The 25,532-nt window shown below is 32.5% G+C and overlaps 2 protein-coding genes across 2 annotated transcripts; one reads left to right on the forward strand and one right to left on the reverse strand.

Annotated features, from left to right (window-relative positions):
- Positions 1-6,450: 6,450 nt before the first annotated feature.
- On the forward strand, positions 6,451-10,469 carry LOC132277746 (patatin-like protein 2). Its single transcript, XM_059779595.1, has 4 exons — positions 6,451-6,588; positions 6,901-7,088; positions 9,360-9,465; positions 10,344-10,469. The coding sequence occupies exons 1-4, from the start codon at positions 6,451-6,453 to the stop codon at positions 10,467-10,469; spliced, it is 558 nt and encodes a 185-aa protein (XP_059635578.1).
- A 630-nt stretch (positions 10,470-11,099) lies between these two features.
- On the reverse strand, positions 11,100-13,579 carry LOC132278783 (patatin-like protein 2). The gene is made up of 7 exons (XM_059780670.1): positions 13,087-13,579; positions 12,700-12,881; positions 12,409-12,595; positions 12,133-12,294; positions 11,743-12,042; positions 11,421-11,593; positions 11,100-11,295 (listed from the first exon to the last, which is right to left on the reverse strand). Exons 1-7 carry the CDS (start codon positions 13,216-13,218, stop codon positions 11,217-11,219), a joined length of 1,215 nt encoding a protein of 404 aa, XP_059636653.1. The 5' UTR covers positions 13,219-13,579; the 3' UTR covers positions 11,100-11,216.
- Positions 13,580-25,532: the final 11,953 nt, after the last annotated feature.

Raw genomic sequence — 25,532 nt, forward strand, 5'->3', positions numbered from 1 at the left:
AAAATATCAACAAAAGTTAATTGTTCTAGCAGTTGCCTCCACTTATGTTAACGGATTGGATTTTGGATCAGCTTTGGCTTGATCCAATCCGAATTCGTTAAGCATTTTACTCGATTCGATCTGATCCGATAATTCGACAAATTTTTTGCAAGTGAATAAATATCCGATTTGTTAATAAACATTTATCCGATCTAATTCGATCGATAAACATGTAATTTTTTTATATAAAAAAGAAAAAATAAAAGAAATTAATGTCAAAAAGAGAAAAAAAAACAATAATTAGAAAATAATAATAATAATAAATAAAAGATAAATAAAATATGAAAGCTAAAAAAATAATAATAATTTAATCTTTGTTAATTAATAAATATTATAACATTATTATATATATTAAGAGATAATTCATATGTGGGTGAGCACATCGTAGTATTGTACATATAACATTATGATTACATTTTTTATTATTACTTTTTGTTACCTTTAAATTCTAACACAAAACTGATATATATATATATATATATATATATATATATATATATATATATATATATATATATATACGGATCAGATCAATATAATTAATATATATATATTAATTTATTAGACTAATGAATTATTAGATTCGGATCATAACCAAGTTATTGAATTAAGTACTCATGCGACACCACTTGTGCACATACCAGAGTCAATCCTATAAGTTGGTAAAAGACTTGGGGCGTTTGACTAGAAAGGTTTTATTTGTTAAAAATTGCAACAATTTTCAAATACATCCCATTGTATATGCAATAATTTTACCTTATTTTTGCAATAATTTTATATTATTTATACAATTATATTACATGATTTATACAATAACGACCTTCTTCTTTTTCTTTTCTTTTCTTTTCTTTTCTTCTTCTTCTTCTTCTTCTTCTTATGCATATGAGAGGGGATTTGGATACAAATGGTTGAGGTTCAAGTCCTTTCCTTTTGGGGGATCGGCAAACTGAATGTATAAATTATTGGACTAGAAAAAAATGTATAAATTACTTAAACAAATAAATAAATAAATAAACTTAATTAAATGCTATGGATCAATTATGGGTTTATGCTAGGTAAAGTTAAGCTTATACGTGCTTAGGGCCTGTTTGATTTGTAATTCTGGAAACAGTTTTCTGTTTTTAAATAACTGAAAATAGAAAACTGTATAAAAACTTTGTTTGGTTTAGCTTTCTGAAAATTCAGTTATAAAAATACTCATTTTCATAAAATCTAAAAATAGTTTTCTGTTCTCTAAATTATTGGGAACTGTTTGTAGAGTTACAAACCAAGCAATCTCCTAAATTAATGCTTATTTTCGGAGAATTATAAAAGATTGTTCTTTGAGAAAAAATTTCTATTTTCTGAATTTTTTAGAACTATATTTAGAGTTACAAACCATGCAATGCAGGCCCTTAGCTTATCTAATGCGTATCCATAGAGAGAAAAAATTAAGAATAATGGTATACATGACTACTAGAATATGCATACTCCTACAGAAATACCAGACCACAACCTATTATGTGTGGGCATATAAATGCATTCGATGATTGTGTGATTAAATTAAAGTCGGTTCATAAAAATAAAAGTAACACACAAAGAAAAACAAAAAAAAAAACAGCCAACATTTATATGCATGGCACATATAAGTACGGACATACGTTGAACGCGACAATTGAAGATTCCATGCAAATCCCAATATAAATAGTACGGTAGTCACCAAAATTGGGAATTGTAGGTAAGACCATAAGAAAATTAATTGTAGGTTTGAATATTAAAAATGTCAATGCCTGAATAAAAGTATTATCTATTAAATTCAAGAAGTGTTCTCTAGAAATATTATTATTTGATTTGACTTGTGTTTTCTTTAATTCTTTTAGTCTCAAGCATCATGGGGGCTGCAAGAATGATTGAGATGTCAAGAAACCGAATTAAAGAATTAATCCATAAGAAATTTCTTGTCAATCTCAACAATCTTAATATTTTTGCAACCGGCAACACTTGTATAAATTTCAAGTAATGACATGGAATGAAATTACTATTAGACACTAAAATGGACAGGAGATGATGGTACCAAATATGCTAATTACTTGGGAACAATTGCTCATTTTTGTTACAAAACGTGATGGGAGATGCCTAATCGACGTAAAGAGGACATGTGGATCATAGTAAAAGTAAAATTATTTAACTTCAAGGACATGAAAACAACTATCATGTAAAAAGTGGATTACCACGGCACAATTATCACTTTTGCAGGAAAAGTTTGAAGTGGTGATTATTTCAAAACAGTGGACATCTTGTGCAAATTGAGGAAATCAGACTCTAGTCATGGCAATTAAGTTATGGTTAGCACTTTAATTTTTTATATGTTAAATTCATCTCCATTATATTTTAATTTGATGTGCGCTTAATGAATTAATAGAAAAATGTTGGGTAATTCAATTAGATGGGCAAGAGTCGAAGTTGAATATGAAGATGAAGATGCACTTATTAAAGCGAAAAAAGAAAGTCAGAAGTTGCAGTGGTCGTGGTCACGTTTCTCGAATTTTCATCTATGTTAACTCCTTGGTCAATGTCAAAACTTCTGTTGCACGTTATTTATGATGTAAATTCTTTAATTCTTTTTTATTTGTTTGGTTGCATAAATCTATTTGTACTTGTCATGTTGAAAGTTGATGGCAGTTGGATGTTATTTTACATGTTACAATTAAGTTTTGAATGTGAAATTACTTTCAGGTTCAATCATATATTTATGGTATTCCTTGATTTTTGAACATGTTAAATTCCTAAACAAATGGTTTCTTTGGGGTAAGAAAAATTTTCTGAAAAAAAAAACAAGTCAACACCAGCGTTTTATAGGAGTGCCTCACTAAAGTACAGAGAATCCCTTACCAACGTTTCAAAACACCGGTAAAAAATAAAATTTACCAGTGCTCAATTAGTGACTGCTGGCATTGAACTTATCCCAGCGGTCAAAGAAGATAGCTGGTAAAGGTCTTGCAATGCAAGAAATACCAGCAGACAATGCGGACCGTCAATAGAACGCTTGTAATTCATTCACCAGTGTTTTTTCTGACTTTTACTAGTATTTTTCCGCGCTGGTAAAAACTAAAATTGTTGTAGTGGAGTAGGGTGTTTTTTTTTTTTTTTTTTTTTTTTTTTTTTTTTTTTTTTTCTGTTAAACAAATAGGCACATAAACCCACACATGCTTATTATGGGATTCAAATCCTTATACTAGCATAGTAGCCCTAATTCCCTTTGAGCAAAAGAATTGATCCTTCAATTTCTCACAACTTAGAAGCTTGGCTAAAATAAATAACAAAGCTGGAGTTGGTGCTACTAAATTTAAGTAAGCAATGTTCTATTAAAAAAAAAAAAAAGAAAGTGTTATTAGCACTCCTCTTCCCTACATTTGCACTATTATTTTAAAGAAAATGACACTTCTAAATTTAGCTTAACAAGTGAATAATTCTTATTTTCAAATTATACAACTATCCTATCTTCTTATTTTTTTTATTTTATTTTTTTTTTGTCTCCTCCTCTCTCCTATCTTTAATGTCTTAGCTCTCTTCTGACATGACCCAAAAATAAGTTATCTTTATTAAATATGTTATTTATGTTGAATAAATGATTTCGTTTAACAGAAAAAAAATAAATAAATAAATAAAATTGATTTTACCACTTCTCTTTTATTAGCTAATGACGATGTAATAGGTACTAAGAATTGTGATATAATGGTATTTTCCTTAATTCTAAAAACCTATGGTTGAGAGTTTAAATCATAACCCAAATGGGGGCATGATAGTTTTTTTAGAACACAATAATTGGCCCAACAGTGAGTTTGAAGCTTCCATTCTGAGAGAAGGCCGTGTCAAATAATAATTAAACTCTACACGGAGAATTGAATGTAGAATTCTGAAGATGTCTCACCATTCAGATGCATTCATGAATTTTTAACATCACTACTTGCAGTCACTTGGGACAATAGATTGTTGTGGCTGACAGGAGTTCTTACATATTCATGAGTTCAGTTTCTTAGCAGCTTCGTTAGATTTTTATTGATATGGCGTATTAATGATAATATACAAACTGACCAAACAAGGAAGGAAAGTTTATAGCATGAAGAAGTAGTGTTCTGCTACGAAGACAGCAACTAGCACTCCTCTCCTATCATTGTAGACTTTCTTGATTTCTAGATGCCTCAATAATTACTACATACTACATAGTTTTGATTCTTTCAATCATAGACTTTTTCAATTCACCAATTACAATTAATTCTCCTTACCTCAAAAAGGCTACAATAAATTCTCTTATGGAAGTCTGGTTTATAGTACTGAGGAGCGGGTGCTATGAAGCATGTTGGAATTTGAAATGATTAAATTTTCCCTTGGACCTATTTCTAGGTCAGATGATTTAATGTACATACCCTTAAAACTAAAACTTGGTCAAATTTGACGAAGAAAAGTCTCACATCCATATTTTTAACACTCCAAGAGTAATCTATTTATCTAAATGTTTAAGTTATTGGGTAGTATTGCATATCCACTTATTTATATCCATTTTACTTTTCATCCAGATCTGATGTGAGACAAATACCCCTTATAACATTTCCAAACTCGCAACGCCCTCATTACGATCGGGCTACCCTGTCTACCTGGGTGCACTCACCCGGATGCCTCCTAGTCGGGTGCTTAACATGACACAAAATCAAGGATTGGGTCTGCCTCTGATAACAACAGTAACCGGACACCTCCTAGTCGGGCGCTTAACGTGACACCGAATCAAGGATTGTGTCTGCCTCTGATAACAACTATAACCGGACGCCTCCTAGTCGGGCGCTTAACGTGACACCGAATCAAGGATTGTGTCTGCCTTTGATAACAACTGTAACAGCTGGATGTTTGTCCATTTATCCAAAAATTTAAGCTATTAGATAGTACTGTATACTCACCCATTTTACTTTCCATCCAAATCTGACGTGGGACAAACACCCTTATGACACCAAGCATATACAACAAAGTCTATAAATACTCTAGCGATGCTATTTCAATGAGCATTAAAGTGTCCAATAATAGTACTTCATTGTGAGTCGTACGTAGCGAAATATTTAGAAAGTTTTGTTTATTTAAAAACAAATCTTGCGTTTTTCTAACTTTTTTTATTTTAGTAATTAATAAATTAATATCATGCAATATAAAATAAAGCAAAGTAAAGTTAGAGATCACACTAGGATTTTTAGCGAGGAAACCCCAGTTGATAAAATACGTCAACTGTTTGTGTAGGAAAAATCTCGTGCACTGTGCAGTCCAAAGTAAACTGATCCACTATACTTGAAATAAAGTATACTAAACTTTGACTCTGGCTCACACATTATCGTTCTACCAAGCACCAATTATTGACAATCCTCTGACTTTACGAGTCCCCGTCCAACAACAACTGGATCTCAGACTTATGCTTGATCTCTGTAGAACAATAGCAGGTAGATCAGACAACACTCCTCGAATGCTCCAACCATTTCAAAGTGTGATCGCTTTTACTTTTGTTCTTCAACTTCTGGATTTGATGTAGAAGTAAATCTGCTTTTGTCTGATTAATGTAGATGGAATTGTATAATCACGATTAGGATTCGAACACCACAACTCTAAACTCACTATGTGTTTATATGTATGTGTTCTAAAAAGACAAATAGAAAATTCTCTAAGAATTTTTGAGACAAAAATCTTCCTAAAGCTTTTAAAAATAATAAACTGATAATGCAAACGTCGTAAATAAACCTATGTGTATGACAAAGTTTATATAAAGTTTAGAATGACCTAATTCCTCTAAAAATATGGAAAAATTTGTGCATAGGATTTGGTATAATTCTAGACCAACTAGGAAACAATTCTGAAATAGGAAACTGGAAGTTGGAAACTGATCAGGACACCTTGAACCGGTTCAGAGGGGCCGAACCGGTTCAAGATTGGCAGAAGTTATTCGAAGCCAATCTTGAGCATATTGAACCAGTTCAGAGGGACTAAACCGGTTCAAGTTTGACAGACTTGAATTCATTGGTTCATTCAGCTTAAAAACATTCTACGGTAAGCTCTGAAAAATACGGAAAGTGTAGAATGTGTCCTACCTTGTTTAGAAACTTTCCTAATGTGTTGTTCTTACCTTATTTCGAATGATCTCAATTGTAGCAACTTTGAACAACCTTTCTAATTTCGTAGTCGCTGTCGATCTTGATAACTTGCATTATAAGTAACTCGAATTACAACTCGACCTGGACTTGTTTTGTTTACGATAATTGCCAAATACAATATAATATCTCACATTCATTTCTCTGGGTTGTTTTAAAACTTAAAAACTACCTCCATTTTCTACCTCAAGAATACCTCAAGACTCTTTAAACTCTCTATCTCTCTTCCATTCCTTTTCCTGAATCTATCATGGAAGGACCAAAATCACCCTTGCAACCACGCACACCAACTTATGGAAATGTAATCACTGCTCTTAGCATTGATGGAGGTGGCATAAGAGGGATTATCTTTGGGATAATTCTAGGCTTTCTAGAGTTGCAACTCCAGGTATATATATAAACTTTGAAAAAAAAAAAAAATCCTTAACTCATTCTATAATCTCTTTCTTCTTTCTATATGATCACTTAATCATAGGACAAACAAGGCCATAATTTTTAATACAAATGTGACTGCGTTCCTGCAATTGGCAGTAAAATGCTACGATTTAGCCATTAGCTAAGTTGGTATAATCTATCCTCCCTCAAAGAAGACGTGAGTGGTTCGAGCCCCACAGTGGCATTTGTGGGTGTGTGAGAAGTAAGCTTAAATATAAATGTTCTAACTAATTCATGCATGATGGCATTGCCTGGTCTGGTGCAGAAATTGGACGGCGAAGATGCAAGAATTGCAGACTACTTTGATGTGATTGCAGGAATAAGCACTGGTTGTATTGTGACTGCCATGCTAACTATGCCAAATGATAAAAAGTGCTGGCGCCCTAAATTTGCTGCCAAAGACATTAATGAATTCTACCTTGAACGCTGCCCTAAAATCTTCCCTCAGGAAAGGTACTGATGAGCTTAACCCTGAATGTTATGCCAATATGATCCCTATATAATTAACGTTATGCTATTATGTTTTGATTTGTACTGGTGGATTTGCTCATGATATAAAAGAGATCATCAAGGCCCTATTAGGACCAAAATATGATGGCAAGTATCTCCACAACATTATTAGGTAAAAACTTGGAAACATACGTTTGCGCGAAACATTAGTTAATGTTATGATCCCTACTTTTGACATCAAAGGACTCCAACCAACTATCTTCTCAAGCTATCAGGTACATATCTGTGTATGTCACATTGGCTCCAACTCCAAATATTATCATATTTGAAATTAAGCTTTATATTATCATTTCCATGGTTCAGGTGAAGCACAATCCATGCTTAGATACCTTGCTTTCAGATATATGTATTTCAACTGCAGTTACCCCAACCTATCTTCCTGCCCACTATTTTGAAACAGATGATTCCTCAGGAAAAATGAGAAAATTCAATCTTATTGATGCCCATGTAACAACTAATAATTCGGTATGTTCTAATTAATTTGACATTGAATTTTAGCATACTTAAAGATCGCCTTAGCAAATATAATGTATATCCTGGTGATATATTATTTTTGGTTTTAGTCTTTGGTTGCCATGGGTGAAGTGGCATATATAATAGGTTTAGGACAGAATTCTGCATAATTCGACAAATCCTTTTTCGACAAACCAATAATGTTTTTTTTGGTGAAAACGATACATTGAGAAAAATCCACTAGCTTTAGTTTGTTGGTCATATTGGTTTTCGGCTGAAAACTTTCGTTTAGGGTTTCGAATTCGTGTTTTATTGTCTTATAGGAAACCTGCTAATTATTTTGGGATTTGGTCGAGGCTTAAGCGAAGTCTGATTGCTCTCAAATTTTAGATTTAGTATGTTTTTTATTTATTAGGTTTCTTATTCTATTTTTTTCAGAATTTTTAGAGAAACTTTGTTTTTAGGCTTATTTTTAGTGTTATTTTCCTTTTGCTATTAGGTTTCTTTTATGTTTTTAGTTTCCTTCTAATGTTAGGTTTTCTTTTATTATAAATACGTATATTGCCAAGTGCATAATTAACTTTTATTCATTCAATTATCAATAATATATCAGATTTCTCTAAATTATTTATTCGTTTTGTGGATTCAAAACACCTACTTTGTGGATTCAAAGTGAAATGTTCCTTGTGAACAAATTTATCGCTTCCGCTTACGTTACTTTATATCAGAGCCTTGATTTACCCTAGGCTAATGACGATTGCTCATTTTGATAGCACCCACTTTGCTCATGATGATCACAAAGTAAAGGCCCTTGGGTAGCCAGGGATACTCAAGATCGGTTCATAGAAATTGGTTTTGGAATTTGTGGTAACCAGGCTCGTGGTTCAATTCGAGTTCGTAGCAAGTTCCGTTGGTTGCCTTCAAGTTTAAAGGATTGGCTTTGATTTGGTGGGAACAAATACAGTTTCATCGAAGGAAGGAAGGATCACATCCTGTTCGGTCATGGTATAAGATGAAACAGATGTTCATGGCTAAATTTAATGAGATATATATTTTGTAATTAACTAATTTCGGTGTCAAAATAAGTCCGATCAAGTTGTATTTTCAAGTTTCAAATTCAGATCGAGATTGTTTGCGGAATTGAAGAGTTGTTCGTATTTGATAAATTAAGATCTACGAAAAAGGTCTAAACAACACTTTAACAAGTTAAGTTAGAAGGTTAAGACACTTTCATACATGGAATGTCTTTTAAATTTTTCTAATTGTTTTTTTCTCTTCTGTTCAAGACTGGCCATTAGGAAATGATCCAAGACCCTGAATTGGTTCAAGATTCATACTTCGAATCCATATTCATCACTGGCCATTTCGAATCGGCTCCAACATCCTAAACCGGTTCAAGAACCTTCTGTAGATTAGGTAACTTGTTTCCTATTTTGTCTAAACTTCCTACTTGGTGTATATTTACTTGCTTTCATTTTGCATGTGATTGTTTATTTATTTGCAAAATTAAAGTTAGTTAAATTAAAAGACACGTGATTAAATCTTTTTTATATAAAAACTTAAACTTTCCACACTTTATTCCGTTGCACAAACTCACAATTGGTATCTAAGCCAATCTCTATACGTTGAGTTAATCATAGTGAAAAGTTTTTTATTATTTTTCAAAAATTCTTTCATCGTGTCTTATGTTTTGAAAGAGGTGCATCTAATCAACGTAGTCCTTTATTTGAATGAAATAATTATAATTTTTGAAAATCAAAGATGGGAGCTTATTTGCAAACTTCAGGAGGTAAAGTCTGAGCTGTTGTTGAGTCAAGTTTATACACCTCCTACTGAGGAAAAGACTGTGGATGGTAAGGTTGTTCAGGTTTTATAAGATATTTTTACCTTCATTGCACTTGAAACTGAGCTTAATGATACTAATGGAAAAGCCTTGTATCCAATTATTAATTATGTTGTTCCATCTGAATATGTTAGAATTTCTGATTGTAAAATTGCTAAAGATGCTTGGAATATTTCTGCAAGTTACTCATGAAGGGACTTGGAAAGTAAAGCTGTGCAAAATTCAAATGCTTTTTCATAATTTTGGAAACATTGTGATGAAAGAAAATGAAACTTTTTTCTGAGTTTTATTCTAGTCTTCTTGAAATTATTTTTGAAATCTGTCACTTAGGTAAAAGAGTTAATGACAAGAAAATCTGTGAGAAAATCCTAAGGTATTTACCTAAGAGATTTCAAATAAGGGTAGAAACTATTATTGAACATTGGGATTTGTCTAGTGCTAAAGTATATGAGGTGTGAGTTCTTTGAAAAATTTTGAGATGAGGAATTTTAATCAAAATCAGAAAGAAAAAATCTTGTTTTAAAGTCAACTCAGGTTGATAACATTGTTGATGATAATTATGATGATGATATGACTCTCATATCTAGGCAATTTAAAGGAGAAGGAACGGCAATGAGGCTAATCCTAAATTTTTTGAAAAAGGGTCAAATTTTAAAACAAATGAAAAGAAAGGAGAAAAATCTAAAGAAACTAAATTTACTTGCTAGAATTGTGGTGGCAAAGGTCACGCATCAAATGTTTGTCTTAGTCTTAAGAAAGAGCAAAATGATAGGAATAAAGAAAAAACAGTGAAAGTTTCAGTTTCTGATAATTCTACTTTTCTTGATAAATGTCCTCATATTGTTACTTTGTCTGATTCTGACATTTTAAATGATAAAAACAATGAAGTTAATGGTGAATAGGTTCAAGAGCATGAGATGGATGAAGAAAATTTGAATAAAATGTTCGCACAGACCATTGAAGGTAAATTGGCAATTAACAAGTTAGCAAAGGAACTTATTCAAGCTAAGAAGAGAATGATGAACTGAGAAAACAGATTAATGAAGGAAAAAGAATGGCTTTTGAAAGCAATTCACTCATCTCTGATCTCAATAAAAAGTAAAAACTCTTGAAAGTAAGGTAAGTAAAGCTAATTCTGTTAATGAATATCTTGCTTTGAGAATTGAATATAGTGATGTTGAATTGAAAAGGTCACAAGAAAAGCTCATTGCTTTTACCTCTGCATAAGTCAAACTGAATAAGATGATAAATATTGGTAAGAGTGTGAATGATAAAACGGGTTTAAGATTTGTTAAAGGCTCATCTAGTAAACAAGGAAAAACAATGTTTGCAAAATCTGTTAATCAAAATGTGTCTGATGCTGTTTTGGTTGATTCTTTGCATTATGATATGTTCTATGTGCCTAATGTGTTGCATAGCACTTTCTGTGGTAAAATTGGACATAACCAATGTTCTTGTTTTCGCAAAAAAAAAAAAAAAATATATTCTCTGATATTCTTTCTCGTGGATCTCATGTTTTGAATAAGGCTAATTCTAAGAAGAACAAGAATTTTGGTTCACCAAAAAATTATGTAAAATACCAGTACATAATTCTGAATTTATTCCAATACTGAAAAAAAAAAAAAATGTATAATGAGTTACATCACACACACCCACGATTTATTCGCAGAAGAAGTAAATTACAATTGAATACAAGTCAAATAATAAGAATTTTGCCTTTAAAATATTAAAAAAATGCTTAGTAGAATTTTTGAAAGGAAATCAAGTCAAATTTATCAGTTGGACTTTGCGACTTGTTGGCGTGGTGATCTGGCGTCACGAAGCTGCTTTTCCTTGGAGAGGATTTCTGCCAACCTACATGTATTAAACAATTAATTACAAATTAATTAACAATGAATAGAATAGTTTTAATTAATGGGATGCTAACATAAGATTAGAAATTAGAGGCTATATATATATATATATGAATAGTCTGATACCTTATGAGAGCCTCCTCATTGGTACCATGATTAGACGGTTCATACACACCAGTCTCTAAATTTACCCTCGAAACTGGTTTCTTCAACAGTTCGTCGCCCGCTTTTACCAGATCATCTAAATTTTGCTTGGTTGCGACATCGGTTGATGCAACTGTACCATTTAATGTATCATCCTGCATGCTCAAATTTAAAAAGTCATTACAAATTATAAGACAAACGCCACAAAAGACATAAAATTTAGTTTGGAATTTTTATAAATTGAATTTAAAATACAAAATAATAAAAATTAGAATATAGTATGTGGATGTGTATATGTTCATACCTGAATCCGAAGATAATTTTCTTTGGAGTTAAGGGCTTGAAACACTGTAGAAATGTGAAAGTCGACCAAATCACCACTTGCTTGAGTAAACACATCAACTAATGGAGTTGAACCATTACTTGTCAACCATCCCAAAACACCCCATTTTGCTGCATCATCTGCATCATATTTCTCTTCGGCTTTCGCTGTACCAGTCCCTAAGGATACAACAAGAAACCTATTATAGTCCGGATTTATAGCAATGAAGTCAGGATTGCCCCGGTTAATTGCCTTTGTCACTTCACCCATAGCAAGCAAAGCCTGAAACCAAACATAAGCATCAGAAGAAATTCTCTGTAGTAATCCTAATTAAATTACTAAATCCAACGCTAAGCATGTTAATTAATATACCGGATTATTAGCAGCTACACCACCATCAATAAGATTGAATTCTGTCACTTTTCCCGAGGAATCCTTGTTTTCAAAATGATAGGCAGGAAGATAGGTTGGGGCAGCTGAAGTTGAAATACATATATCGGAGAGTAAGACATCTAAGCTTGGGTTGTTCTTTGCCTAAACCACGGAAACAATAGTAATGCAAACAAGTTTAGTTTCATTTATGATGATTCATAAAGTTAGTAAAATGAAAAGGGTCAATCTTAAATATATATATATATATATATGTACCTGATAGCTTGAGAAGATAGTTGGTTGAAGTCTCTTGATGTCGAAAGTAGGGATCACAACATTAGTTAATGTTTGGTGCAACTTTGTGTTTCCCAGTTTTTCCTTAACGATATTGTGGAGATACTTGCCATCATATTTTGGTCCTGAGAGAGCCTTGATGACTTTTGTAGCATGAGCAAATGGACAACTGTAGTCAAATGAAAACATATATATATGATCATGCACATGTTTATATATATATTAACTATATGATAGAAAACAGCATTATGTTAGTGACATTGAGCTGTTCACCTGTCCTGAGGGAAGATTTTAGGGCAGTGTTGGAGGTAGAATTCCTTGATGTCTTTGGCAGCAAACGTTGGGCGGTTCTTTTCATTTGGTGTTGTTAGCATGGCAGTCACAATACCACCGGTACTTGTTCCTGCAATCACGTCGAAATAGTCTGCAATTCTTGCATCCTCACCGTCCAGTTTCTGCACCAAACCATCGTGCATGAATTAATACATATACACAAACATATCATACATGAATATACACACACACACACATATATACATATAAACTTAATTAATAGGTATTGAGCTTTGTAGATGCGCGCAGTGTCATGCATGATATAAAGGGAGACTTTTAGAGCATACGGATATATATATATTTAGCTCCCAAGTCTATAATGTATACCTGGAGTTGGGACTCTAGGAAGTTAAGGATAATCCCAGGGATAATTCCTCTAATTCCACCACCATCAATGCTAAGAATGGTGATCAAATTTCCAAAAGTTGGAGGCTGTAAAGGTGATTTTGCTCCTTCCATGATAAATTCAATCGGGAGAAGGTATGTACGAAGAGAGATCAGACGAGAGAAAAAGATTGAAGTTTTAAGAGTACGTGTTGACGGATAAAATGAAGGTAGGTTTGAAGTTATAATTTCAAGAGCCTTGAAGAATAGAAATGAATTCCTGAAACCCTGAGTACCATTTGAACAAGGTGAGGGTACCTATTTATAGAGACTGATTTGAATGTTTCAAGTGTAGTAAAAATATGGTACTTAGATTTTGTTTTTCTTTTTTAATTTCAAATTATTATTATTATTATTATTATTATTATTTTTTTCCCCGGGTTTGACTGAATTTGTAGTTACATGGCGTGTATATAAGTACGGACGCCCATTGAAAGGTCCAAGAGGACAATTGAAGATTCCATGCAAATTCCAATATATATAGTACGGTAGTCACTGCAAGTTGGAATTGTAGGTAAGACCATAAGAGAATTGTAGGTTTGAACATTAAAAATGTCAATGAATGAATGTATTATATTCCATTTACCTTTTAAATTCAAGAAATGTTATCTGAAAATATTATTATTTGGTGAGACTAATAATATTTTCTTGAATTTTAGTCTAACACGTGGGGATAGTCTGGTGCTCATCATGGGGGGACTGCAAGAATGGTTGAGATGTCAAGACACTTAATGCTAGATTAATTAATCTCTAAAAATTTCTTGTCAATCTCAACAATCTTTTTTCGCAAATGGCAGCTAGCTTGTTTGCAGAGACAAGTTATAATGTTGAAGAGATCAATTTAAAAACGATAACTTGGATTGAAATTACTATCAGACAATAAAACTTCAACAACCAAGTGAAAGATGTGGAACACATGATTCTCTGTATCTGAGTGTTTAAATGTTGAGAGGTGGAATGGTAGTTGGACAAAAGTATTTCTCTGATCCATTCCTAGGATAATATATCAGAAAATGGAGGAAAAATTAAACCGAGATCATTAACAGCACATAAACTGGTTTTTAGGAAAAGGGTGTTTTACAATAAATAGAGCATGATGAGCCCTAATTATATATTTAGATTATAATTAACTATAGCATACACATATAGCTCAAATGTTTTGCTGAAAAATATTCTATGGTTTGTTAAACTTTAATTTTGTTTTTGTTTGTTAACAGTCCAAGAATGAGAATTGAGAATACTGATTGAGATCAGAAGTACGATTAAAAATGTGACATCTCACATCACCTGAGAATGAGGGTTTGATGACTGACAAAAAAAGCTCATAGTTTTGGAAAATTTTGAAAGGGTACAAACTGAACATACCAGAAGAAGTAAGCTATTCATAATAAATTATTTATTAAGCTAGTCTACTGTTATACATGTCACAAAATTTTTCCTTATATGTGCAAGGATTATTTTGACAATAATTTCAGTTGAGAGATATTTGTACAAACCTCATAGAGGTCTGGTATTATTTCTTTCTTATAAATCAAGATAAAAACTTTGGTCACTAAATTTCTTTAGTGGCAAAAGATTTTGCGGTGTAAGCCATAATTTGTTGCAGTTTAATTGAAGATATTAGAAAAAGTGAGATACTCAAAACAAGCCAGAGGATTGCTTTTAATGCTCTAATTTCAATGACCAATTTTTAAACTTTGGTTGAAATTTGTATATGCAAAATAAGCCCGTAATTGCTTTTGATGCTAATAACATCTTTCCAATTCAATATCCAATTTTCAAACTTAGGATTAGAAATTTTCTATTCGAAACAAGCCAGTAAATTGCTGTTAACATGTGTCCCAATTTATATGTCCAATTTTCAAACTTAGGTTTGATCCAAATTTGTACATTCAAAACAAGCCAGTAAATTGCTTTTAATTCTAATAACATAAATCCCAATTTATAAGTCAAAATTTCAAACTTCCATAACTGTACATTCAAAACAAGGCAGTAACTTACGTTTAATGCTAACGATGTAATTCACAATTTCAATGTCCAATTTTCAAACTTAGGGTTTGAATTTGTATCGGAATTATTTTGGAACAACAAAAACGTGCATCAGTATTAGACATTGATTTGGATAGGCATACGAATAACGTGGCACCTGACGCACTCAATGTCTTCTTGTGCATTGGGATGAGCAGTTACCCTTATTTTGGTATGGCAATTGGGGCTATTGCCCTTTGAGCGAAAGAGTTAATCCTTTATTTATTCGCAATTTAAGTACAGCTAAAAAGGGGTGTTAGTGATAGCGATGACAACTTAGATATAACTAACTATTAAAAAAAAAAAAAAACTTAGGTATAACTAAAGAAGTGCTAGCGACAGCTGTAGATCCGCACTATCATTGATTGAAAAACAATCACAGAACTCATGAGTTTCTTGTAATTGGTAAAATTTTAAAAAATGCAATATTTATTGTGATTGGTTGAAAATCAATTGCAAAAGATTTTGGATCAATCACTAGGGGTGGATTTCTCATAGCTAAATCAGCTTGTTCAGAATAAGTAGCTAGCTAATATAAATAACAATGCTAGAGTTGGTGCAATCTCAGACAATTTTGTAATTCTTAGACATATATATATGCTAATTATGCCATTTCGCTCATTGTAATTCATAATTCTTCCTATGAGTAAGTGACGGATGTTCCATTGTTAGTGACATTTGTAATTTATTTTGTACGTTTTTTGAATAAATTAATTCACATTTATTAATTGGAATTAAATTGTCATTTTTCTTTAGAATATTGCTATTTGATCCGATTTGTAACCGTTAATGATCTCGCATTCCGTTTATAAAATTTTTAGGACTAAAATATCCTCAAATTTTCAGTCTCTCCCTTTTCTTTCCTAACCAATTACCATCTTTCCTTTTTTTCTCCAAACTCATCTTAGAACATTTCTAACCTTCTCCAACTCATCCTCAAATTAGACTTTACCTTCTTTAACAAATTTCAAAATATCTTCAAATCGTGGCTGGAAAACCAGTATAAACACAAAGCCACCAATGTTTTCTCGAAACGATTGATTGTCGAAACATATTTTCATAATAAGTACTTTCACCCTTATTTCTTCCATTAAATTTAATTGAAACCTACTATCATAAATTTACCTTTGTTAAAAACTACAGACATATAAAACACATCTTCAAAATGTTCTCTTTTCTTTTATTTATTTATTTATTTTTCTTGGAGATGAAAAACATATAAAATTGTAGTTGAAGAAAATACAGTGAAAAAAATTTGATTGACTGAAACTTTTTTATTGAAAGGAAAAAATAAAAATTATGGAGGAAAGACAAATATGCAAAGGACAAAAGGTAAAGAAGATGAGGATAAAAAGAGTGAAAACTAAAAAGGTGTATTTTTGTCTACAAAAATTTTGTGTGTATAATATACCATTAAAGACTTGGGAGTACAAATAGCCTATTGCCATGTAGCACTTGGTTTTTTATCGGTTTTATATAGTTGACGTTTTCCTTTTCTTTATCAAGCAAGTTGGGATTGTTGTACTTTAGATGTTGATCTAGGGGATAAAAGAGAGATATTGATGGTTGAAGCGAGGTGACAAACTAGATATAGTTATGAGAGAGTGGTGCACGAAAAGAGTTTGTGAGAGAAAGATAACAAATAATAAAAAAAAGGTTTTAATTTTTATTTTATTTTATTTTGAATAAATTTTTTTTTTAGTTAAAGGATAAGCTTGTGTATAAATGAAGTAAAGAATATACATGGTGCACAAAAGTGGGAAATAACTTTGAAAAATTACAACCAAAGACCTCATTAAAAGGTCACCCCAAAAGCCTAATTGCATAAGCAAATATAAATACACCAAAAGAGAAGAGAAAATCTCAACTCTAAACTATAAAAAAACAAAATCAAAAGTAAAAAGTATCCAACAACTAAGGAACTAACCAAGGCTGTCCACAAGTAGTGGAGTAAGCTTGCACAAAAAGACTCTACAAATCCCCATCACTTGCAATGAACCTAAGATCAGAACTCCTCTTTAAGTGAATGGAAGCAAACTTTAGCATGATACAAGACCTAATCTGGCAAATAATGTGTTAAGGGGAGGCTGAAACTATAACAACCCGAACCTGTGGGTCTGAACAGCTAACCGGGTCTTTACTCGAATCCAAGGTTAGTTAAGTCAATCCCATCACATTTAGTGTCAACACACCATTCTTATGTCATAAATATGCTCCATAAAGGCTCTAAGCCACCTCCCAAGACTCAAGAATAACTAACCCAAAAGAAGGAACAAGATGATCCACTCTACACTGTTACGAAAGGCTTCAAAGCTCGAAAGAAGAACGGTCGTTAAACCATCGAACACAACAATATCAAATCTCAGCTCATCCTTTAAAGGACACACAAAACCCCAAACAAGAAACCCCATCCATCACATAATCAGGCTCAATTCAAATCTATATATCTCTGTCAGACCAACACTCGCCATCTAACACACAGCTACACCACCACATATCGGTACAATCGACCACCAACCGTACCATTTGGCAATCATTACACTTAACAACCTCAAGATGACTAAATAATGAATCTCCCAAAAATCACATAATCGTGAGTTACTAGAACAATAAAACAAATTATCATGTACCTAGGTCACAAATTCTAAAAACAAGATCTTTAATAACCAATGATGGTACTACAAACCCTTTATTGGACACTTGGTCCTTCCTAACACACTTCGTCACCCAAAACAAATCATCTGAATCCACACGGTCATACCAACACGACGCACGATACCATTCTCTCACTATTCGTGACAACTCAAAATAATCATTAACCTTTGACCTAACATTGTGCTAAAGAATGATTAATTTAGGAGACATAGTTGGCTAGGCCATTCTCATCCTCGATCCGGTCTCAACACAAACATCGTTCCTGTCCTCAGATCCAAACCTCAAACACAGTCTCACTCAGTCCACAAAACAACCATGAGATTCACTCACTACCAAAATGTTCATTTCGGTTGACCGGTACAAGGTTTATTTTGATCGACCGAAGCTCTATTTCGGTAAACTGAAATGCTACTGTTTGGTGCATCTTGTTCCTTCTTTTGGGTTAACTATTCCTGAGTCTTGGGAGGTGGATTAGAGCCTTCATGGAGCATATTTATGACATAAGAATGGTGTGCTGACACTAGACGTGATGTGATTGACTTAGATAACCTCGGGTTCTGGTAAGGACCTTATTAGCGGTTTGGACCCACGGGTTCGGGTCATTACAAAAACATTCCGGAAAGCTCTTGTCCATCCAAATAAAGTAAATTGCAGCAGACCAGAGAAGGCTGTGTGTCATAAAATTACAGAATCCCAATGAGAAGAACACCACGGGATCATGTCTGATTAGAAGCTATAGAGTATATAGAAACGAGCTGATGTCACCCAATACAATTTAGACACATATCCAAATTCTTAAAATTCTTAATAATGGTTATTAACCAACTTTTTATGGGTGAAACCCTGTAATGATCCTAATTAGTATATGTGTGTGTGTGTATATATATATATATAATGTTAATAAAGGAAGACTTTTGTTTATTTGTGGGCCCACTAGTATGTTTCATTATAATGGCCTTAAGGCTATTGCACATATCAGTTGTTTTTTTTTTTTTTTTTTTTTTTTTTTTTTTTTTTTTTTTTTTTGTTCTCTGCGTGACTGCTCTATCTTTCCCTGATAATTCTTTTTTTCTTTTTTCTTTCTTCCATCTTCAAGGCTTGATTCAAGCCTAACCTTTTGGAGATTTTTTATGCCTTTGCGGCAAAATGGAGAGCACGGCGAGATCTACGCATTGATGTAAGCAATTTCAATTTTGGCCTCCCTTAGGATTTTGAGTTTTGAGACCCATTTGGAGGTTTTTCTACAATTTGAGGTAAGGGTATTCTAATACATAAATTATTGTGTTTTTGTGAGTTTTTTTTGTTTAATTTGATGTTAAGCATGCTCAATTTGTATAATTTCTTGCAAAACTAGTTTAAATGTTGGTTATGGAACACATAACTACTTATTACTTATTGTGTAGTGATTATATATATATTTATGTGAAGTTAAATTTATGTTTTAAATGCTTACCATGTTAAATTGATGTTGATTGAAAGCATGAGTTATGTGTTTTGGAAAAATTATATTAGATAGCATGTGTGAAAATTTTATTGTTGAATTGATGATTTGAAATATGAAGCATTCTCGCATCTATTGGTAAGAGAAATGGGAGAAGTGTTTTCAAAACAAAAGAAATTAAATTTTGGGAAAATATTTTCTAAAAGCGTTCGCATAAACCTGGAAGCCTAGGAGGCGCCTAGTAGTCTGTGGTGTTAGTGTGATCTAGAAGGGGATTAGAGGAGACTCTAGTATGGTTGAGCTACCTAGACGACGCCATGAAGGTGCCATGTGATCGGGAAAAAACTGGCCAACCCCTTCCTCATGACACCTAGGAGGTGCCTTGGGTCGGATTACACTAACGGTTTGGATGTTGAAACGGAAATAATGGGGAGTTACATGAGCATGGCATTGCACTTTATTGGCATACATGGCGTGTTTGTGACTTGGGTGATATATGTGTTTATATTGGATGTTGTGGTTATGGTATACATTCTCGGTATAGTATGATCCCGTTTTCTTATTTTCTATTCTATACGTGGATTCATGGGGTCATAAAAAGTGTATCTTAGACACTTCTTACTGAGCTTACGCTCATTCCTTTATTATTAATATTTTTCAGGACACGGGAGGGAAGTAGCGGACGACGATCCACCACAATTTTAGACGAGATTGGAGACCTATTTTATTTTGCTATCTTTTGTATTACAACTCTAATATTTTGTAAATGTAATCATTTTAGGAATGTGATATAATATTTGTATTATGCGTTCAGATAGGATAGATTAGTTTTAAGGCACAATGAGGCCCTTGCATTTTTTTTTGTTTTTTAACAGGTTATAGAAGGACTTTTTCTGCGGAGGTCATGCCGAAATTTTATATATTTTATTATTATTATTATTTTTTGGGTCGTTACAAACCCAAACCCAAATATTTTTTTCTATCCGTATTTAAAATTTTTAGAATCCATTTTTTAGCACGACTCTCCCCCCTCCCTACCCACAAATCTCCATACCCAACCTTCATCGATCTGAAACACTAGTCTATCTACATCAATCAAATATTCAACTTTTATTCAATATGTAAAACAATATACAAACCAACAAAAACTCATAAGTGACACAAAACTGCACCAATTGAAATTTATAGTATTCACAAACTTTTAATCTTTCTTTTTTATATTTTCCACCAATAAGAGAAAAAAAAAAAAAAAAAGAAAAAAAAGAAAAAAAAAAAGAAACAACTATTAGCCCTTTCAATTGAAGTTGTTGGGAATTTGGGAAGGATGCAAAAGATCGATCTAACTCTGACCAAAAATAAATTTACGAGAAAAGCTAATTCTAACCAAGAAATAAATATTATATGAGAAAAGCTTTATTCAAATATATGTTAACATCAAATTTTCATATAATATTTTAAGCTCATAGTCCTTCCCTATTCAACACTTGATATATTACATTCTTTAAATAAATTTAGTAATTTTTCAATTTCAAATAGAGGTTGGGTATAGAAACAATTGTGATTCTTTTGGAAAGTTAAAAAAAAAAAAAAAAAAAAAGGGATTGGGTTTAACCCGTAAGAAAATGGGTAATGATTATTTTTAGAAATTTTAAAATTTTAAACATATGTATAAATTATATTGGGCCACATCAGCTAGGCGGATGAACTTTATCCTCCGAGAGGAGGACCCAAGTATTGTTCTTTATAAATTATACGTACAAAATTAAAATACCACAAAAGTTAATTTGTGGTAGCTGCCTCCACTATTTTTTTTTTTTTTTTTTTTTTTTTTTTTTTTTTTTTTTTTTCCTTAGTTGGTATTCACACACACATGCCTCAACTAAGACTTAAACCCTTGACTTCCCTTTGGGAAGTAGGGGTCTGGTACTGCTAGGTCACTGGCCTGTTGGTAGCTACCTTCACTTATGTTACATGGCTCCACTTGTGCAAAACTTGAGTCAATCCTAATAAGTTTGTGAAAGCCTATAGGGGCATTTGACTTAGAAAGGTTTTGTTTGTTAAAAATTGTAACAATTTTATAATTACATCACTTATGTAATAATTTACGTAATATACGTAACAATTTTATACGCAATAGTTTTATATTGTTTATAAAAAATTACATTAAATTATATTACTTGTGCAATAATAACCTTTATATATATATATATATATATATATATATATATATATATATATTTGTGTAATAATTTACGTAATATACGTAACAATTTTATACGCAATAGTTTTATATTGTTTATAAAAAATTACATTAAATTATATTACTTGTGCAATAATAACCTTTATATATATATATATATATATATATATATATATATATATTACAGTAGGATATAGTGTGTTTTTTAAAAATAAAAATAAAAAAAATTTCTTTTTGGGGAATTTTAAGCAATTGCATAAATGTAATTGTAAAGTACACAGTGTGTCTTGGGGCAAAACAAGCCCATAGTTGGACAACAATACAGCCCAAGGTAGGCATACAATTTGAAAGCCTTGAATTAAAGCACACAAATAACCGGAATTAACAGTTGATTAATCATTAATGGGGGGTATTAAAGCTCCAGTCCGGTGAGTCCCATTAGCAGCATTTCGGCGGCTTGGCCGACACAATTCAATCTGGTGGTCTTGGAGGAGGACGACAACATGAAGGTGAGAGGTCCCATTCACAAAGAATTCTTCGTGATGATGGGCAATCTTGAAATAATCCCAATCTTAGTATGGAAATGATGGTGGAGCAGACTCGGGGTAAGGATAGTTCTCCATGATGCTTTATTTCCTTTAAAAATTCTATTACTACGCTCTTCCTATGTATGGTAAACTATTGAGGAGAAACGTACTTTGTATAGTAGATTTGCAACTGAGTTCCTTTTTCATTGCATGATGATCCATTGGATTAAGTTATCCCAATTTGTAATTAAGGTACACAATCGAGCTTTAACGTACCTTGACAAATCTCCATATTAATGAGACAAAACAGTAATTGAACAACAAATGCTCATGTGATTTTGGCTGAGCATGGCATAGGGCACATTGGTTCTCATGATGGGCCATTGATTTGCTGTCTGATAAGCCTGGATTGCATTGCCAGCCAAAGGTTGAACTTTATATGAGGGATTGCTGGCGATTGCCATACCAAATTGTGCCATTACACTGAAGTTAGTTGACCTGTTAGTAAAGTTGATATGTGTTTAAGGTTGTATATCCCTGTTGGTGATGTTGTCCATAGTAATTTGTCACTTGTTGATGAATATGGAAGATGTAGAGTGAGTAGTTTTGGGATTGAAGATATAGTACATTGTGGGAAAGACCAAGATAAGTTTACTATAAAGTTTTCAATTAAGATGTTAATACTGAATCCACCATCAGTGAGAATTTGGCTTGAAAATCTTGTGCTCAAAGGACCCCTGGTGCCCAATTATCCCACCAGAAATAAGTGTCACTTCTATTACCAATTACGTGCTTCAGAAGGAGTCTTGCAGGGAATCTGAGTTATAGAATCTTTTTCCAACTCCATGAGCATGGCTGTGGGGTCTTGAGAGTCCAGAAGTTTCTAGACTTGATTAAGTGAGTTTTACACCAACTAATCCATAATGTGTTTTTATCATCATTGTGCAGGTCTTAAATAAATCTTAGAATTCTAGCTTTGTTTGAAATTTCCAAGTTAGGGATACCCAACCCCCAAGCCTCCTTAGGTCTGCAAACCTTACCCTAAGTAACTTTAGCTCATGTGGTCTTCATTTTAAGACTTGACCAAAGGAAGGATCTTAGGATTTTGTTTAGCTCATTGACAACAGATTTTGGGAGAATGAAGATGTTGAACCATTAAATTTGAGTTAATACAAGGACTGCCTTGATGAGTTGAAGCTTGATTGTATATGATAAGGATCTAGAAGGCCAGTGAGTTACTCTATGAGGGATTTTCTCAATCAAAAGACTGCAATGAGATGCCTTTAAATTGGTGGATAACAAGAACTCCAAGGTAGAGCATCAACACCAATGCCAAGTAAATTGAAATGTTTATGTGTTGGTTAATTCCAAAGAAAAACACATTACTCTTGGATAGATTGACTTCAAGTCCGAACATTGAGCAGAAGTTATCAAAAGCAGACTTAAAAACAGAGATAGAGGTGAAGTCTCCATGACACAAAAGTTGGAGATCATTGGCATATGATAAGTGAGTAATTTTGAGTTATCTACACCTCCAATGATACTTGAAAGCATGAGCTCTTCTAACAAATTAAGTTGTTGATAATTGAACGCAGTGCATCCATTACAATAACAAAAAGAAAGGGTGAGATAGGATCACCTTGTCTCAGCCCTCTTTTGCCCTTGAAGAAGCCTTGGAACTCACAGTTCAGTGCAATGGTGAATAATAGTGATAAGATGAAAGCCTGTTCCAGTGAGATGAATTTGGGGGGAAAGTTAAGAAGTGTGAGGAAGGACGTGATGAAATCTCATTTCATTGAATCAAATGCCTTCCTCAGGTGAATTTTGATGGCACATCTTGCTGAAGTAGAATCCCTGTGATACCCCCTTAGTAACTCATGGCCAGAAAGATAGGGTCAGTAATCTTCCTTCCTTGAATGAAAGCTGATTAAGATGAGTCAATGATGTGTGGGAGTGAGTTTTGTAGTCTATGCACTTATAGATTGTATTACAACATGATATTGGCCTTTAGTCATATAGGAGGTTGGATTCTGACATTTAGGAACCAGGGATATGTATGTGTTAGCTTCTGCGAGTAATTTCTCATTTCTGAAGAACTCTGGGATGGCATTAGTGTCAGATCTACCAACAATACCCCATGCTTTTTGGAAAGAAAAAAAAAAAAAAAAAAAAAAAAAAAAAAAACATTAGAACGATCTGGGCCTTATGTTTTGTCTCTATTAAGGTTGAACATACACATTTGAATGTCCAGGTTTGAAGGGATTTCCTCCACGTAACTGTGCAGGTGAAGGGGGACTTGTTTAATGATGAATGGTTGAAAATCAGATAGAGAATGTATTGCAGGAGGTGACCATCCAAGTAATTTTTCAAAATGGGATACCAATTCATGCTTAATCATCTTCATATCCTCAATAGGATGACCAGCATCAAAGGTGAGGGAAACTATCTTCTTCTTGTTATTTCTGGATAAAAAGGATTTATGGAAAAATGATGAGTTGTAATCACCCAATCTCAACTAGTCCATTCTTGATTTCTGTCTCAATATGTCTTGCTGGATCTTGTTCAACCTGAGCTACTCCTTGATGATGCATCTCTTTAACTATCTTAGATCAATGTCAGATGGTGAGTCATCAGGATGAAGTGTGTTGGACTAATAATTTACATGCACTATAGGACTAAGGCACAAAACCCTCCACAAGAGGGGATCCGAAAATCGATGGGTGAGATTCAAATGGGGACAAAATGAATGTATAAATTATTATTATTATTTTTGAAAGGTAATGTATAAACTATTGGTCCAGGAAAAAAATTGTATAAATTATTGGTCCAGGAAATATACATATAAATTATTTGTGAAGACTAAACAAATAAATTAAAAATAATAATTAAATACTATATATCAATTTTGGGTTTTTGCTGTGTAAATTTTAATTTACACATACTAGAGTTTGGAGGGCTGGAAGAGAGAAAATAAAAATAAATAAATAAATAATGTTATACACACTATTATTAGAAAGTCGATTCTGTTTAATTGTTTAATATATATATATATATATTGAACTCTATCAACGGTTCTACCCAAACATCTCAAGTATGCAATCATAAAAATAATAGTCGTGATACTCAAGCAGAAAGATTAGACCGATTAATATGGCAATTAAATGGTCCCACTAACATGTCCATTAAAACAACATGAATTTTCAAAGACAAAACTACCCTTATATTGCCTTCTTAATTGTATTCATCCTCCCTTTTTTAAGATCACTTAATTGAGATCATTGTTTAAAAAACAACTATAATTAAAATTCCTTTAAATTCATATATATATATATAAATTTCTAAAAAGAAATCATCAATATATATATATAACATAAAATAAATAAATAAGTTTATAAAATTTTCATCATAACTTAACAAAAAAAAAAAAAAAAAAGTGGTTCCAGTCTGTATGCAGAGAGTTCTTATTTATATATATATAACATAAAATAAATAAATAAGTTTATAAAATTTTCATCATAACTTAAAAAAAAAAAAAAGA

The sequence above is a fragment of the Cornus florida genome, unplaced genomic scaffold (assembly GCF_030987335.1).
Source record: "Cornus florida cultivar Cherokee Brave unplaced genomic scaffold, ASM3098733v1 CherokeeBrave_3.0.0_Hap2_Chr10, whole genome shotgun sequence".
Taxonomy (NCBI): Eukaryota; Viridiplantae; Streptophyta; class Magnoliopsida; order Cornales; family Cornaceae; genus Cornus; species Cornus florida.

Excerpts from the sequence above, each read along its gene's own strand:
- LOC132277746 (XM_059779595.1), top strand. The coding sequence starts at position 6,451 with ATGGAAGGACCAAAATCACCCTTGCAACCACGCACACCAACTTATGGA. Across the intron at positions 6,589-6,900 it reads TTCTAGAGTTGCAACTCCAG|AAATTGGACGGCGAAGATGC; the intron begins GTATATATATAA and ends GGTCTGGTGCAG. Across the intron at positions 7,089-9,359 it reads AAAATCTTCCCTCAGGAAAG|ATGGGAGCTTATTTGCAAAC; the intron begins GTACTGATGAGC and ends TGAAAATCAAAG.
- LOC132278783 (XM_059780670.1), bottom strand. The coding sequence starts at position 13,218 with ATGGAAGGAGCAAAATCACCTTTACAGCCTCCAACTTTTGGAAATTTG. Across the intron at positions 12,043-12,132 it reads GTGTAGCTGCTAATAATCCG|GCTTTGCTTGCTATGGGTGA; the intron begins GTATATTAATTA and ends GTTTGGTTTCAG. Across the intron at positions 11,594-11,742 it reads AAAATTATCTTCGGATTCAG|GATGATACATTAAATGGTAC; the intron begins GTATGAACATAT and ends TTGAGCATGCAG.